Source organism: Nesoenas mayeri (genome assembly GCF_963082525.1).
Source record: "Nesoenas mayeri genome assembly, chromosome: 3".
NCBI classification, from domain to species: Eukaryota; Metazoa; Chordata; class Aves; order Columbiformes; family Columbidae; genus Nesoenas; species Nesoenas mayeri.
Genome location: NC_137544.1, coordinates 4134915 through 4150989, shown reverse-complemented (window position 1 = coordinate 4150989; position 16075 = coordinate 4134915). Strand labels below are relative to the sequence as shown.

General features: G+C 51.3%; 1 protein-coding gene across 1 annotated transcript; it reads right to left on the bottom strand.

Moving 5' to 3' along the window:
- Positions 1-5127: 5127 nt before the first annotated feature.
- Positions 5128-13887, bottom strand: XKR5 (XK related 5; the record flags this gene model as incomplete). The annotated part of the gene is made up of 8 exons (XM_080342885.1): positions 13539-13887; positions 12133-12316; positions 11867-12048; positions 10000-10209; positions 9710-9879; positions 8525-8636; positions 5990-6720; positions 5128-5133 (listed from the first exon to the last, which is right to left on the bottom strand). Exons 1-8 carry the CDS (start codon positions 13594-13596, stop codon positions 5128-5130), a joined length of 1653 nt encoding a protein of 550 aa, XP_080199011.1. The 5' UTR covers positions 13597-13887.
- Between the last annotated feature and the right edge of the window lie 2188 nt (positions 13888-16075).

Genomic DNA, 16075 nt, shown 5'->3' with positions numbered 1-16075 from the left:
CACCTCCCGGCTGCACACAGCAGCGGTGCACCCACCCACTGCGCGTATTAGGTGCACACCTGCATCTGCACCCACCCACCATGTGTATCTGGGTGCCCACCCGCAACTGCACCCACCCACTGTGTGTGTCTGGGAGCCCACCCGCATCTGCACCAACTTACTGTGAATGTCTGGGTGCCCACCAGCATCTGTGCCCACCTACTGTGCATGTGCAGACACCCACCTACATCTGCACCCACCTACCTTGCACATCTGGATGTACACCTGCCTCTGTACCCACCTACTGTGCATGTCTGGATGCCAACCCACATCTGCACCTCACCTCTCTCACACATCTGGATGCCCAGCCACATCTGTGCTTACTTACCGTGCATGTTCAGGCACACACCAACATCGTCAGCTGACCTCCCATGCATGTCCAGACACCCCCCACACCTGTGCCCACCTATCCTACACATCTGGATGCCCGCTCATGTCTGCACCCACCTACCATGCACTTCTGGATGCCTACATATATCTGCACCCACCTAGTGCGCATGTCTGGGTGCCCACACACATCTGCACCCACCTCTCACATCTGGACACCCACCCACATCTGTGCCCACCTCTCTCACACATCTGGATGCCCACCTGCATCTGCACTGACCTACTGCACATGTTCTGGGTGTCCACCCAAACCTGCACCCACTTATCACTAATGTCTGGGTGCCCACCTACATTTGCACCCACCGCCTCGTGCCCACCCTGACACTCATCTACCTCTGCACCCCCCACCCACACCCACAGCCCCAGTGCTGGACCCTACATCTCCCTCCCCAGATGTGGGGGGCACCCTCCCCATCCCATCCCCTTCTCAAACACACATCTCATGTGGGTCCCTAAAAAAGCCCCCCAAAGCTCCCCAAGGCTTTTGCTTTAAAAACCTCCCTTCAAACAAAAACACTGGATCCTTTGGCTTGCGGGATCTCCAGCATCCCTGGATCCCCATGGATCCCTCACACCCACAGATCTCATCCCGTGGCCAGGGGGAGGACGCACGAGAGGGACAGAAACGCTACTCCGAGGGAACCCAGTCGTCCCAAATCTGGTGTTGGGAACACGAAGCCTTTTCCCAGCCAAACCCAGCACAGCGCAGTCCCTGCGTTCTCGTTAAGCACTTCTTCTTATTAGGCAAGTCCTGATTAGCCATGTTAACCCTCCGCAACACCCCCCTCCATGTTATTGTTCAGCCTTTGAGCAATGGGTACAGAGATGCAGCGTTTACAAGAACACTAAAGACACCAAAAATGGATTTGAGACAAATCAAAACTGGGGGAAAAAAAATATCCAGAGTTTCAGCTTGGAAAAAACAAGCAAATAACAACAAACCCAGAGCAAATATTTATATTTTCTGTAATATCCAAGTCTTGCGTTTCAATATTTTTGGAAGTGAAAAGGTGTTTTTTTGGTTAAATATTTTCTGGTTAAGTTTTGGGGGGGTTATATCGTCTTGGAGCTGGAGAGAATGTTTGGCCTGTTGCAACAGGACAAGGGGTGATGGTTTTAAACTTAAGAGGGAGGATTCAGGCCAGACATGAGGAAGAAATTGTTTAGAATGTGAGTGGTAAAGCACTGTCCCAGGTTGGGCAGAGAGGTGGTGGATGAACCATCCCTGGAGACATCCCAGGCCAGGCTGGACGGGGCTCTGAGCAACCTGAGCTGGTGAAGATGTCCCTGCTCATGGCAGGGGTGGCACTGGGGGAGCTGTGAATGTCCCTTCAACACAAACTATTCTATGAATCTATGATTGTATATTAGCCACCTCCAGGATCCCAGAGCCCCTGTTACGCTTCCACCAGCTCCCATCTGTGATGCTGCAGCAGAATGTGTCCTGAGCATCCCGCTCCTCACATATCTGCAGCACTGGGTGGCTGCACAACCTCTGGAGCAAGCGTCTGTTTTGTGGCTTTGAGCAGCATCTCCCTCTGCTGGCTGAAGGACAAGGAGCTATGGGGAGAAAATCCTGCTCCAGCGTCACTGCTGCAGTCTGGCAGCATGGGGAAAATATCTGCGTGTGCACCATGTCACTGGAGCATATTGAGCTCCCCCGCAGAGCCAGGAACGGTGGTGAGGGGTATCTGCAGCCCTGATTTGCAGCTGGACACTGCCCCTGCTCCAATTGCCCTTAATTAAATATCAGTCATTTCTACAGCTGGAGACCTGTGGTTCAGTGCTGGGATTGAACACAGGGAGCGCGAGGAAAAGGAGTCGTTCTCAAACTTCTGGGTCACTCCCGAAATCCTGGGTCCTTCCCGATCTCCTGGGTGCCTCCCGAAATTCTGCGTCTCTCCCAAACTCCTGGGTCCTTCACAAACTCCTGGGTTCTGGCATCCTCCTCAGGGAGGGAAAGGACTTTCTTGTCCTAGACTTAGTTGGTCATGGTCTGGGGATGGGTGAGCAGCCACCACCTGGTTCAGCATCACTCTGGGTCAAGGAAGGAGATATCGAGCCTCGTACCTTTCATATTTGTGTCCTTTCTTTGCACATTGTCCAGCTGGAGAAAGGGAAAAACCCTGCTCAATGACACAAACAGTGGGTAGAGCAGGAACGGGTAGAAAATTTAAGAACACAGGAAAATGGGGTTGCAAACATGTCACATCCAGCCGTCACACCCAGTGGTTCTCTTGCAAAGCAGGAGATCAAGGTCCACCATCCCCTACAGTGAGGTCCAGAGAGGACCTTACAGGCTTATCTGCACCCCTGGCACAAGACACAGACACAGCAAAGGCTAGTTTGTTGTTTTTTTTTTTTTTTAAGTGGTGTTATATATTATCAAAATAGAAAAAACAAATTAGATAAAAATTTATGTAATGCTGCAGCAGCTCTGCTGCCTTCTGTGTGACGCAGAGAGAGGAGCGCCTGGAAAAGCTGCTGCGATTGTCCCTGCAGAGCCCGGTCCCAGCACAATGGGGTCCAAAGGGAGACATGGAGCTTTCACCACCTTGAAAAGCAACTTCACGCTGAAAACGGCACCAACCAGGTTTTTGCTGCGGAGATCAACTTAGAAGAAACATCTGACTGGATGAGTCCTGAGCAGTCAATGCTACATGGAAGGTTTCTTTCAATAAATCACGGCATGCCTGTCCTTCATGCTGCCTTTCCCACCAGGTGGCATCACCACAGGATCACAGAATCACAGAATGTCGGGGATTGGAAGGGACCTGGAAAGCTCATCCAGTGCAATCCCCCCATGGAGCGGGAACACCCAGATGAGGTTACACAGGAAGGTGTCCAGGCGGGTTGGAATGTCTGCAGAGAAGGAGACTCCACAACCTCCCTGGGCAGCCTGGGCCAGGCTCTGACACCCTCATTGGGAAGAAGTTTCTTCTCGTATTTAAGTGGAACCTCCTGTTTTCCAGTTTGTAGCCATTACCCCTTGTCCTATCACTGTTTGTCACTGAGCCTGGCTCCATCCTCTTGACATCAAGTCCTGCAGCAGGACAACAGCTGGAGGCTGCAGCCAGATGTGCACCAGCTGGCAGCCACGAGCTCCCAGTGAACCCAGCTGATGGGACCTCAATCGACATGTAAAGACGTGTCCCGTGCACAAACCCACATCCAGCCAGACTGCATGGAGGCACCACAACAACCCCATGAACTCTACAGGTTCAGGGAAGAGTGGTTGGAAAGCTGCCCAGTGGAAAAGGACCTGGGGGTGTTGGTGACAGCAGCTGAACATGAGCCAGTGAGTGCCCAGGTGGCCACGAAGTCCCTTCCGACTCCAACTATTCTATGGTTCTGTGAACCATAAGAAGAGTGTTGGTCTCTTCTCCTAAGCAGCAAGTGACAGGACAAGAGGAAATGGCCTCAAGTTGTGCCAGGGGAAGTTTAGATTGGATATTACGAAAATACTCTTCCCCAAAGGGCTGTTGGGCATCGGAACAGGCTGCCCAGGGCAGTGGTGGAGTCACCATCCCTGGAGGGGCTGAACAGACATACAGATAAGGTTCTCAGGGACATGAGTTAGTGCGGGAGTTGGGTTAATGGTTGGACTTGATGACCTTGAGTGTCTCTTCCAACCAAAATGATTCTGTGATTCTATGATTAAGTATTTCTGAGACCACAGTACTGAGGCTTTTAATTTGCGATATAAATAAATGGGGATTTTATGGTGGTGGGACTATGCAGATTTGGCTCGAGGTTAAATTTAGGAGGGAGCATCCAGACAGCTCTGGATTATCTGCAGCTGGGTGGAAGGAGACAAGGAAGAGGCAGAAAAGGCCACCTGAGGAAGCAGGATGGTGGACAAGCAAGGAGGATGTGGCTCTTGGTTACAACTCAGGGTCCTGAGGTTGTGGTCTGCAAAATGAAGAGGGTCTGAGCTCCTACGTGGCCCCAGCAAATTGAGTTTGTAAAGCTCTCAAGATGAACCTGGCAGGGGAAACATAAATCAAGCACCACTGAGCCTCACTTTAAGGCTTATTCTGCCCAGAAGGAAGGGTACATGAAGGTAAAACTCATTAGTTTGCTGGTTTCGGTACTTTTTTTGCCATAAGAAGACTCCTTGCAGCCCCTGGAGGCAGCAGCCCCATCTCCACACTGGGACACACCAGCAGTTCGAACAGGCGCCTGTTGAAGAACACGCTTCAAGATGTCATCACCAATATACAAAAGGCAGCGTGCCACAGCTGGCTAGCAGGACTGTTACATAAATAAGTTGAATAAATACATATATCTGGAGTTTTGAGATTTTTTTAAGACGTCAGGGCCTTTCCAAAGCTGCAAGTAGAAGAGGCACCAGGAGGGAAGGTGATGTCCTAGTGTAGGAGTCCGTCCGAAGAACAGTATCTGCCTGAACATTGCCATCAAGAACAGATGGACAATGACTTGGAGAGAGCCCTGGGGAGAAGAATTGTGTTGCACGGGTCTCTCCGACCCGGGGACAAGAGCTGCTGTCCAGAAGATGGATTTTCACCTACTGCTTCGGCCAAATTTGCCCCCATCTCCCGCCTGTTACAAAGGCCAATGAAGAAGGGCATGTGCAGGGGCTCGACAAGGGTCTTGAGGTCACCCAATGGACCTGAAAGAGACCCCTGAATGCGAGGCCGGCTCTGGCAAGCGAAGTGGGGACTCTTCGAGCCTGCGCAGTTAAGCCTGGATTGCGAAACAAAGGCGGAGATTGGCCTCAATCAGTGGGAGTGAGGGGAGGTGAGGAAGCACAAGAGATGACTCCCAAATGGACACCGTTGAGTTCTCCCCACCAGAGGATCCCGGATCACAACACAGGGCTGTCAGGATGCTGTTGGGGACCTGGGACCATAGGGACGCCCTTGGACCAGTGGTGGTAACCAGCCCTCTTTCCCCCTTTTCTTTTTCTTTTCCTTTTTCTCTACTTTATCGCGTGCCGCTTTACAGGCAAAACAATAAAGTAACACTGTTTGATTGAATTATAACCCCTTGGCATTTTGGTCACCTTAATTTTTCACTTTGAGCTCAAGGGAAATGAACCATCATGAGTCCATCACGGAATGGACCGTGACACCTAGCGATGGAAGGACATCTGCCCGGTGGCAGATGGCACCAGGGAGATGGTTTCCATGGCCAGCGTTAACATCCCACCATCTCCTGCCGTACCCTATGGATGAGATGGTCACCCCAGCACTGACCTAAGGTGACAACATAGCTATTTCCAATGTCATTCCAGCAATTCAGCCAGGTCTGTCCCCTGTCCCGTCTCCCCCCATCCCCGCTGCGGGCTATGGGGGGCAGCCTTTGGGGTGGAGGTGAAGCATGGCGGCCTCAGCTTGCTCCTCACCACAGTCCCTCGTGTGCCACAAGGATGGATGTCCCAAGGTTGATGCCACCCCACGGGGGCACCCTCTGACCCCACAGGCTCCAACCCCTCTTTGGGGGTACCCAGGGAAGAGCTGCTCGGTGGATGCTTGTGGGTGCAAGTGCCCAAGATTGGGCTGATGCTCGTGATCCCGAGGAGTGAATCCCATTGTCCGACTCCCAGGCAGCCTGGAGGAGCCTGGGCTTCATTGTCCCTTTGCACCAGGGCCATGCATGTTGCTTTTTCTGTCCCCGTGTTGGGTGAGGCGATGCTTTTTGCACTGAAATATATAGAGGAGCCCTCAGGTTCATCCAAGGAGAAGCTTCTGGGAAATGATACAGCTGGGTGAAAACCAGGCTCCTGCCCTGCTCTGTCCTGCCCCGCTGTTCTCGTAGCACCGGGTTTGCTGCCTTCTCCATCCCCCGTCACCTGCGATTTCTCATCAGTCACACCAGATTCAACACCCCGAGGACCCATTTCCCTTGTGGGCAGGGAAAGGTTTGCCCCAGGCTCAATGCAGGTGAGTTTCCCCATCACCCATCCTCCAGGATAAACCTCTCCCATGCCACCGTCTCCAAAAGCTGCGTTGATGGTGGATATATCTCCTGTCTTCAAGGCCAGCTTTACCAGCAGCCAGTGGTGATGGTTTGTCCAGCTGTCCTCCACACACCCTCTGAATTGCAGGAGCGACGAGCTGTGCCCGTTTTTGGGATCTGCCGTGGTCCCTCCCCCTGCCGAGGACTCTCCATCTCCCGAAATTCCCAAATTCTGCCCCAATTTGGAGCCGTCTCCAGCAGCCTCGTCACCACCAGCAGCCGCAGCGCTGCAGGTTGTGTCCAGGAAGCTCTTCCAGATCTCGCTGGACTTGGGATGGAGCAGGATGTAATAAACCACCAGAGCTGCGGCACCTGGAAAAGAGCAGAAAGGTGTCAAGGGACTGAGGCATGGAAATGACCTTACAACCCTTGAGGTTGTAAAGAAGGTGTGTATTACAGTGCCGGACACACGGGGGATAACTCCACCCAGGACGTGTGTAAATTTTCAGTAGCCGTGAGCTTGGTTAAATGCAGTAAAGTGTTACATATTCATGAAAGTTCTAGGAACGCCTGTACATAGTCATAACCTGTCCCCGAGAAGGCGGTTCTTATTACAATGAGCTCAGGAGCCCATTGCCATGGTCTCCACCTCCAGCTCCTCCTGGTTTCAGCTGCTCAGCGACTGTGAACCTGGGTCCTCTTCTCTATACACAGCACCTTTGGTCCAGTGTGATGAGCTGGTTTGACTCAGACTGCTGGGTTGGTTAAACTGGCGTATCTCCTGTTCTGTGCCCGAGTTTCTGTTATCTAGTTCACCCAATGATGAACCAAGAATGCACCCAAGGTTTCTTATCTTTGCAAGGCGTCAGTGAACTCCTGTTTCTTGTACAATAAGTTACACAAAGCTAAGCAAGGCTAGGCAATAGTGACGTGGGTTAAGGGTTAGCTCTCTGTTGGCTCTTGAGGTCTTTAAGTGTTAGTTCTTTAAGTGTTCATTAGTTAATTGTTAATTCCTTGTAAGAGGACGAGTCCCTGCAGCATTTCAGTGAGGTCTGGAGGAGAAACCAGAACCCCGCTGCCACCTCCAGATCAAGAGGCTCTCTGCAGAGACGCTGCTGAGCCTCAGATGTCCGAGCAGCACACCTTGTTAAACATTTTTAGGGATGCAAAAATCCCACCCGAGCAGCTTTTGGGTAAGGGAGTGCTGAGCAGTCTCAAGGCTGGATTTACTAATAATCTAGATTGATTCACAGACTGATGGGTGCGCTGAGTGACAGCAGACAGGGCAGAGAGGTGTGTGATGCAGGAATCCATCCCATCTCACAGCATCCCAAACCTCCAGCCATTAAATCACAGAATCCCAGCCTGGTTTGGTTGTAGGGACCTCTGGAGATCATTGATATTGATCCCATTGATCAGATCCCTCTCAGCTTCTCTTCTCCAGAAGGGAATGTAGCAGGATTTTAAGATATCTTTCTATTTCTGTCCTAAATTTGTTCAAGGACAAAGGAATTGCTCCTTTTTCAGCCAAAAAGTGCCCTGTTGTGAACACGGCTGATCTGCATGCAACTAGTCTGGGGAGATGCACAATGGAGTAGAGTAGGGTATGGGCAACATACGGAGCATGTTCTCCATCATGTATCAAAAAATCCTCTGCATGGACACAAAAAATATTGCTGTTTACAAAAGCAGCCCTGATCTTTGAAAGAAAACAGAGTAGGAGAAAGCTGCTGTTGTTCTGCATGGTCCTGCACCAGTGTATTTCCAAAACATACCCAGTGCTGGTTCATCAATCACAAGCCACCTCCATAAATCCTCAATATATGCTCAAATGAAGATGTTTCCCTGCAGCGATCCCCTGCGTTGTACCACTGCCTGCACCCATCGCCAAGCACCAAGATGTGCTTCAAAATTGCATATATTGTGTTTGGCAGCAGCACTTGAGCCAGTTGGAGACGCCTTAATCATTTCTGCAAGCCGCCCTCTTCAGGGATGCGCCTTTGAGAAATGATGAAGCAATGAAACTCAAAGTGGATTTATATGTATCAAGTGCATTCAGATGCTTAAGCTGGAAGAAATAAAGCAAGTAGACTGATGCAGCTTAACCAATGATGCTCATTTACTGGAGCTACTCTCAAAACACACAATCCAGGCTCTATAAAGCAGCGGATCTCACCTATGACAGACCCTGCCATGACGGCCCCGGTCACGCATAGGCTGCTCCTCAGCTCTGTCTGCAGGAACCGGGTGGCCAGAAGCAGCAGGATGGTATTTTCCACCAGCATGATCTGCAGAGCAGAGGGAAGAGAGCTGTCACTTTTATGCTTCCAATGGCTTTAGATGTGTTTCACCCAGTTTCTAGATTTTGCTGATTTGTGTTGCACTTAACTTATTGTCCTGGTTTTGTTAAAAACAAGTTTCTCTTTTAGTGAATTTGCCTGTCAGCTAAAGCTTCCATATTAGATTCATTTTCCTGAAAAGCCAGATACATGTTTTGATAGACATAACAATGGAATGTGAGGTTATTGATAATGAATTGATGCACATCTCCAAGAGGGGCAACGAGAAACAGGTGAGCAGAAACTGACCAACGGAGTATAACATCCCATTCACGTGATAATTCATATAAAAGGGAGATCACGAGAATCTTGTCCATTTTCCTTATGGCGACATTAGGAGAGGACCTTGCAAGTCGTCCCTGCGAACTGAGGCCAGTGACAGACTGAATCCAGTTCCATTGGCTGGAGAGTCCAGTCCAGGACTTTGGTTGCCGGCCATGCAGTTGCCGGGACTTTCAAGATTGGTTTTGTATATTTTGTATTATTTTCTCTATTTTATAAGTAGCATTAGTAAAACATTTTTAATTTTTCCAACTCTCTTCTCTCTGTCCTTCTTTCTGTCCTGATCACCTGTCCTTAGTGGGAAGGGGAGAGAGGAGGTTAATAATACATCTGCCACGGGTTTATTGTCACCCTGCAATCAAACCTCGACACTTATAAATTAAAACATAAAGGTTGCTGAACTGAATTTTCCACAAGGTCTTGACCTTTTTTTACCATGAAAAATAACTCTGTAAGAGCAGCACAGGTGCTTAACATTATTAAAACATTGTATGGCTGCTGCCATGAAAATAAAGCCAGCATAGGAGGTGCGTCATAGAATAGTTTGGGTTGAAGGGACCTGCCAAGCTCCCCCAGTGCCACCCCTGCCATAAGCAGGGACATCTTCACCAGCTCAGGTTGCTCAGAGCCCCGTCCAGCCTGGCCTGGGATGTCTCCAGGGATGGTTCATCTACCACCTCTGGCCAACATGGGCCAGGCAGACGCACCCATGTGGAATACCGAATACTCTGGGTACTTACTGTATAAAACACGGCCATCCTGTGCTTGGAGGGACCCGGCCGAACATTGATGTAGCAGAAGATGTATACGGCTCCCAGCAGGCAATTGAACAGCCTCCAGCGCCAGGGCTGGGCCACGATGTCCGTCTGCTGGGCCACCAGCCAGAAGGACATGAGCAGCCAGTGGGCACCTGCAAGGGGAAGGGATCAAAAGGGCAAAGCTGTCCCAGGGGAAGGCTGCAAAGTGCTCCAGGAGCATCTTGAGGGTTGACAGCAACATGGGTGATGGAGAAGATGATCACAGGTCTTACCGGCCACAGCAAAAACCCAGAGGGAATAGAGCCTGGCAAAAAGCACCAGGGCCAGGACCCTGGTCGCCAGCATCCCTGTTCTCCAGAGCAGCAGGCAGAGGATGGCGGTGGCTGGCGGGCAGAGGTGACCGGGTTTCATCAGGCAGGTGAAGCAGCTGTAGGAAACCAAAGCCCAAGCAAAGGACAGCAGGGACATCCCCGCGCTGACACCTGCATGGGAACACGGGCAGCTGGATGCTCTGAAGGATGTGCAATGGCATTGTAGGACCATATAGAATCATGGAATCATAGAATGGTTTGTGTTGGAAGGGACCTTCTCTGCTCCCCCAGTGCCACCCCTGCCATGAGTAGGGACACCTTCACCAGCTCAGGTTGCTCAGAGCCCCATCCAGCCTGGCCTGGGATGTCTCCAGGGATGGTTCATCCACCACCTCTCTGGCCAACCTGGGACAGGCTCTCACCACCTTCAGTGCAAATAATTTCTTCCTCATGTCTGGCCTCAATCTCCCTCCTTTAGTTTAAAACCATCACCCCTTGTCCTATCACAACAGGCCCTGCTCAAAAGTCTGTCCTCATCTTTCTTATCAGCCCCTTTTAAGTCCAGAAAGGCCACAGTAAGGTCTCCCCGGTGCTTCTCTTCTCCATCTGAACACCCCAACTCTCTCAGCCTGTCCTCCCAGCAGAGCTGTTCCAGCCTCGGATCATTCCTGGGGCTCCTCTGACCCCTCTCCAGCAGCTCCATGTGTGTCCTGTGCTGAGGACCCAGACCTGGATGCAGAACTCAGTGTTAAGGACCTGTTGCTAAGACGGCACCTCCATACAAGCCAGAAACCTCGCTGTCCTGACAGCTGGGAATATTTAAACCAATTCCTGCTAAATATGGTCCCCTTTTCATGCTTGGCTTAAATCCTCTGACCGCACTGTGCTACGGGCAAAGCTCTGCAGTGGCAAGACCGCTCCATCTCTGGTCACTGCGATTAGACCAGGGACTGACACTGACTCGAGTGTGACCTTCGCTCACTGTGATCCCACACGCAACTTCTCCCTTTGCACAACACGGCTGAATGATTCCCTTTTGTATGAAGCAACCCCCAAATCCTAAATGCTCAGCACTGCACTGTGATTAGGGCTGGACCATCAACAGGAACATGTGTTGGGTTAAAATCCAACCAAGACAATATCTGCTGTGGAGGTCCTTATATGCTGCAGGGAGTGACCATACAGGGCAGGGAAAGCCATGGATAGCTCAGACTCCACTGCGTTCAAGCAGATCTTGCTGGAGCGAGTTGAGAGAAGGGAACGGAGCTGGTGAGGGGCTGGAGCACAAGTGTGATGGGAGCGGCTGAGGGACCTGGGGGGTTCAGCTGGAGAACAGGAGCTGAGGGGAGACCTTCTGATCTCTGAACTGCCTGAAAGGAGCTTGGAGCCAGGGGGGGTCGGGCTCTGCTCCCCAGGAACAAGCGCCAGGAGCAGAGGAAACGGCCTCAAGTTGCGCCAGGGGAGGTTGAGGTTGGATGTGGGGAACAATTTCTTCCCCAAAGGGCTGTGGGGCATTGGAACAGGCTGCCCAGGGCAGTGCTGGAGTCACCATCCCTGGAGGGGTTTAAAAGATGGAGATGAGGTTCTCAGGGACATGGGTTAGTGCCAGTGTGAGGTTAATGGTTGGACTTGATGATCTTAGAGTTCTCTCCCAACCAAAATTATGTTTAAGCCACATTTGTCCCTGCTGCTTTGAACCGGGTCTCTCCACCCTTTGCACTCTGCTCCTCCATGCAGAGCCCGCCCTGCACCGCGTGGGCACACGCATCCCCCACCCAAACGTACCCCCCCCACACCTAGAACACGCTCTCGGGAACTCGTCACTCACCAGGGATGACAGTGGCTGTGTGGACGGCCAGGACACCGTAGGCCTGCAGCAGGAGGTGAGGCAGGGTCCGCAGCAGTGCTTCCAGCAGCCGCAGCACGCACACGTCCCCGAGTGCCATCAGCACCGCCCCGGCACCGAAACCATTACCTGCTTTCACCGCTGCCCGTAAAACATCCCAGTACCTGCAAACGTCACTGTGACGGGACGGCCACCCCAGTTTCCACAGGTTTGGGGGGAGCTGGTGGACCACGGGGAGCATTTCTCACCGTTTCCAGAGGCCCAGCTGAAGCAGGTGGAGCACCAGGAGCCAGCAGGTGCATTGGTGGCCGTCTGTCCTGAACCAGAGGATGCTGAGGAGCTGAGCGGCATAGCCAGGAATGATGCAGGCGACGGTCAGCCCGAACCAGCCCAGCTGTCCACGGACAAGGTAGTGGATGATGGTGCAGAGCCCTGGGGAACGGCAGAGGGACCACAGAATGGTTGGGGTTGAAGGGACCTCTGGAGATCACCTAGTCCAACCCAGCTGCTCACGCAGGGTCACAGAGCAGATCACACAGGTGGGTCCGGGTGGGTTTGAATGTCTCAGAGCAGGAGACTCCACACTCGCTCTGGGCAGCCTGGGCCAGGCTCTGGCACCTCCCAGCAAACAAGTTTCTGCTCATGTTCACATGCAGCCTCCTGTGTTTCAGTCTGTGCCCGTTGCCCCTCACCCTGGCATTGGGCACCACTGAACAGAGTCTGGTCCATCCTCTTGGCACCCACCCTGAGATACTGATCCATTGATCACATCCCTCTCAGCTTCTCTTGTCCAGCTTAACAGCCCCAGCTCTCTCAGTCTCCTCATCACAAAGATGCTCCAGACCCCTCAGCATCTTTGTGTCCCTCCACTGGACTCCCTCCAGTAATTCCTTGTCCTTCTTCAACTGGGGAGCTCAGAGCTGGACACACAACTGCAGATGCTGCAGCCAGAAGGTGCTGCCCACAACCCCCACAAATTCACCTCCCAGCCAACCAGGGTGTTCACAGCCCTAGTCCCGGCTTATCTGGGGCTGCTGGTGACAGATGGCTCTGTCAGCTGAGGCAGAGCCAGAGCCCAGAGGCCTGGCCCAAAGATGGGCTCTGATAACTGAAAGAGCATGGACAAGGGCTCATACTCCAAATGAATTAAAATAACATTAAAAAACTGAAATACGATAGAATAAAAAAAATAATAAAATGATATAGAATGAAATAGAAAATAATAATAATTAAAAAAATAGAATAGAAAATGTAAGATGAAGCAATCAAATAAAAATATGATTAAAATTAAAATATAAATAAAATGAAAATAAAATAATATACAATAAAATATAAATAAATATACAATAAAATAATTTATAATAATATAACAATAACAAAATAGAATCATAGAACGTCCTGAGTTGGAAGGGACCCACAAGGACCATCGGGTCCAACTCTGATGTTTCCAATCAAACGCAGACAATGGCTGGGGTGTGCGCGGATGCGGAAAGCCCGCGCAATGCCGCCCGTGTCTCGGGGGCGCAGCCCCGCGCACCTTCCCCTCCGCGGGGGGCGCAGGGACCCGTGGGTGCCCCTGGGCGGCTGCCCCCGCGCCGCGTCCCCCTGTGCGCAGCCCCGCGCACCGCCCCGCGCATCCTGCGCGCTCACTCACCCGCTCCGCGCTCCGCCGCCAGCAGCGCCAAGCACAGCGCCGGGAGAGCCCCGCGCATCCTGCGCACCTCTTTGGAGGAGGAGGAGGAGGAGGAGGAGAAGGAGGAGGAGGAGGAGGAGGAGGAGGAGGAGGAGGAGGAAGAAGGAGTCGCCAGCCGGCGCCTCCCGCCCAGCCCCACCGGCACCTCCCCAGTTCCCCCCCCGCCCCGCTTCTTTCCCGCCAAGGCGAGCTGACGTCACGTTGCCGAGACCTCCGAAATTACCGTGCGGTTGCAGCAGCCCGCCCCAGTATCCCCCAGTTGTTGTGCATTTGCACAAACCTGTCCTCATGTTCCCCAGTTCCTTGTGCATTTGCACAAGCACGTCCTGATCCTCCCCAGTTCCTTGTGCACTTGCAAAAGTCTCTCTTGATGTTCCCCAGTTTCTTGTGCACTTGCAAAAGTCTCTCTTGATGTTCCCCAGTTTCTTGTGCATTTGCACAAGCTTGTCCCCATCTTCCCCGGTTCCTTGCACACTTGCAAAAACTTGTCCTGATGTTCCCTAGTTACTTGTGCATTTGCACAAGCACGTCCCAATGTCCCCCAACTTCTTGCACACTTGCAAACGTCTGTCCTGATGTTCCCTAGTTACTTGTGTATTTGCACAAGCAGTCCCAATCTTCCCCAGTTCCTTGTTCACTTGCAAAAGTCCATCCTGGTGTTCCCCAGTTTCTAGCACACTTGCACAAGGCCCTCCCAATGTCCCCCAGTTTCTTGCGTGCTTGCAAAAATCCATCCAGATGTTCCCCAGTTTCTTGTGCATTTTGCACAAGCCCCTCTCGATGTTCCCCAGTTTCTTGCACACTTCTAAAAATCCATCCAGATGTGCCCCAGTTCTTGTGCATTTGCACAAGCCCCTCCAGATGTTCCCCACTTCCTTGTGCACTTGCACAAGCCCCTCTCAATGTTCCCCAGTTTCTTGCACACTTGCACAAGCCCCTCCTGATGTTCCCCAGCTTCTTGCATGCTTGCAGAAGTCCATCTCTATGTTCCCCAGTTTCTTGCACACTTGCACAAAGCCCCTGGTGATGTTCTCCAGTTCCTTATGCATTTGCACAAGCCCCTCCAGATGTTCCCCAGTTCCTTGTACACTTGGACAAGCCCCTCCCAATATTCCCCAGTTTCTTGCATACTTTCACAAGCCCCCCCAGACGTTCCCCAGTTTTTTACACACCTGCACAAGCCCCTGCTGATGTTCTCCAGTTCCTTTTGCACTTGCACAAGCCCATCCGATGTCCCCTTGTGCGATGCCCAAGTGATGTGCACCCACCGCAGGGCCGAGCACCAGGTGGCAGTCAGGACACGATGTGCAGGGAGCCACAAATTAATTCAGTTATTTTTTTTCCTCTCCCCCCTAGGAAATGAAACCTTTATGAAATGAGATCCCAACCGCTGTTGGTTGCAGCTGCGCTTGTTTGTGCACAAACGTGCCCTATCTGCTTTTTTCCCTCTTTCCAGCCCTGCAGCCTTCGTCCCCTGGAAATCATAAACTCTCTAGAAAATAAACCCTCAGGAAAGGCCATGGCAGGCTGTTATAATGAAGCCCAAATATCACCTAAGGTTTTGTCGTTGCTTTTGCAAAATCATGCAGGAAGCTCCCAAATGTTTGTAGGATGGAAGTGTGCTTCAGGGATTTTATGCATTTTATGCATTTTATGCATGTTCTTTGAAATTTTACTGAGTTTCTTTACAACCCTGCGAACTAAACCTGGATTCTGTTCCTTAATAGGAGCAAAATTTCTCCCTCGTTCCACTGAGTCGCAGAGCAGGGAGTTTTTGAAACATGAAAGCTCAGTTTCCATGGTTCTCTGTGCCCATTGCGCCTCATCCTATCATTGGGCATCACTGAAAATATCTCATCGGCTTTTGGTGCCGCAGCTTCTCCAGGCACATCTAGTCCTGCAAGTGCACTGCAGGTGACATTATTGCACAGCACATTGCCACCGCCAAAGGAAAAATAAAACCTTTTAATAATAATCAAGCTCCGTGAGCTCAAAGCTGCTATTTGAACCTTAATCATTCCTTCCATCTGGGGATTTGAAGGTCCTTTGTATGGGTGAACCGAGGCTTGTAGCCAAGGAAACAGAAGGTACCTGCTGTTGTGATTTAGCCAAGCTCTCCCACCCAGGATTAATTTTCACCCTTTTAGTTCAGGAATAAAAAATAACAACAGCAAAACGCAGGGATTTGTTGGTATGCCAAGAAGTTGCTGTGGTTTTCATGGGGCTGGCTTTCGGTGAGACTCCTGTGTAATCATTGGAATTAGGAAATCAAGTGGTTTATAGGTGATGCAGGAGATGCTACTCGCATTGCACCGGTGCAGAAACTGGAGTGCAGGATGTTGAAGTGTCAGGAGGAGGAGCAAGATCTTGGGATTTGTTCTTTGACATCCTAAATCATTTATCCCCTTTGAAAACAAATGTGGGCATCATTAATGAAATAGCATGCAAAATCATTCTTAATTGTGACCGACAATTGGGGACGATCGATTTTTGGTGTA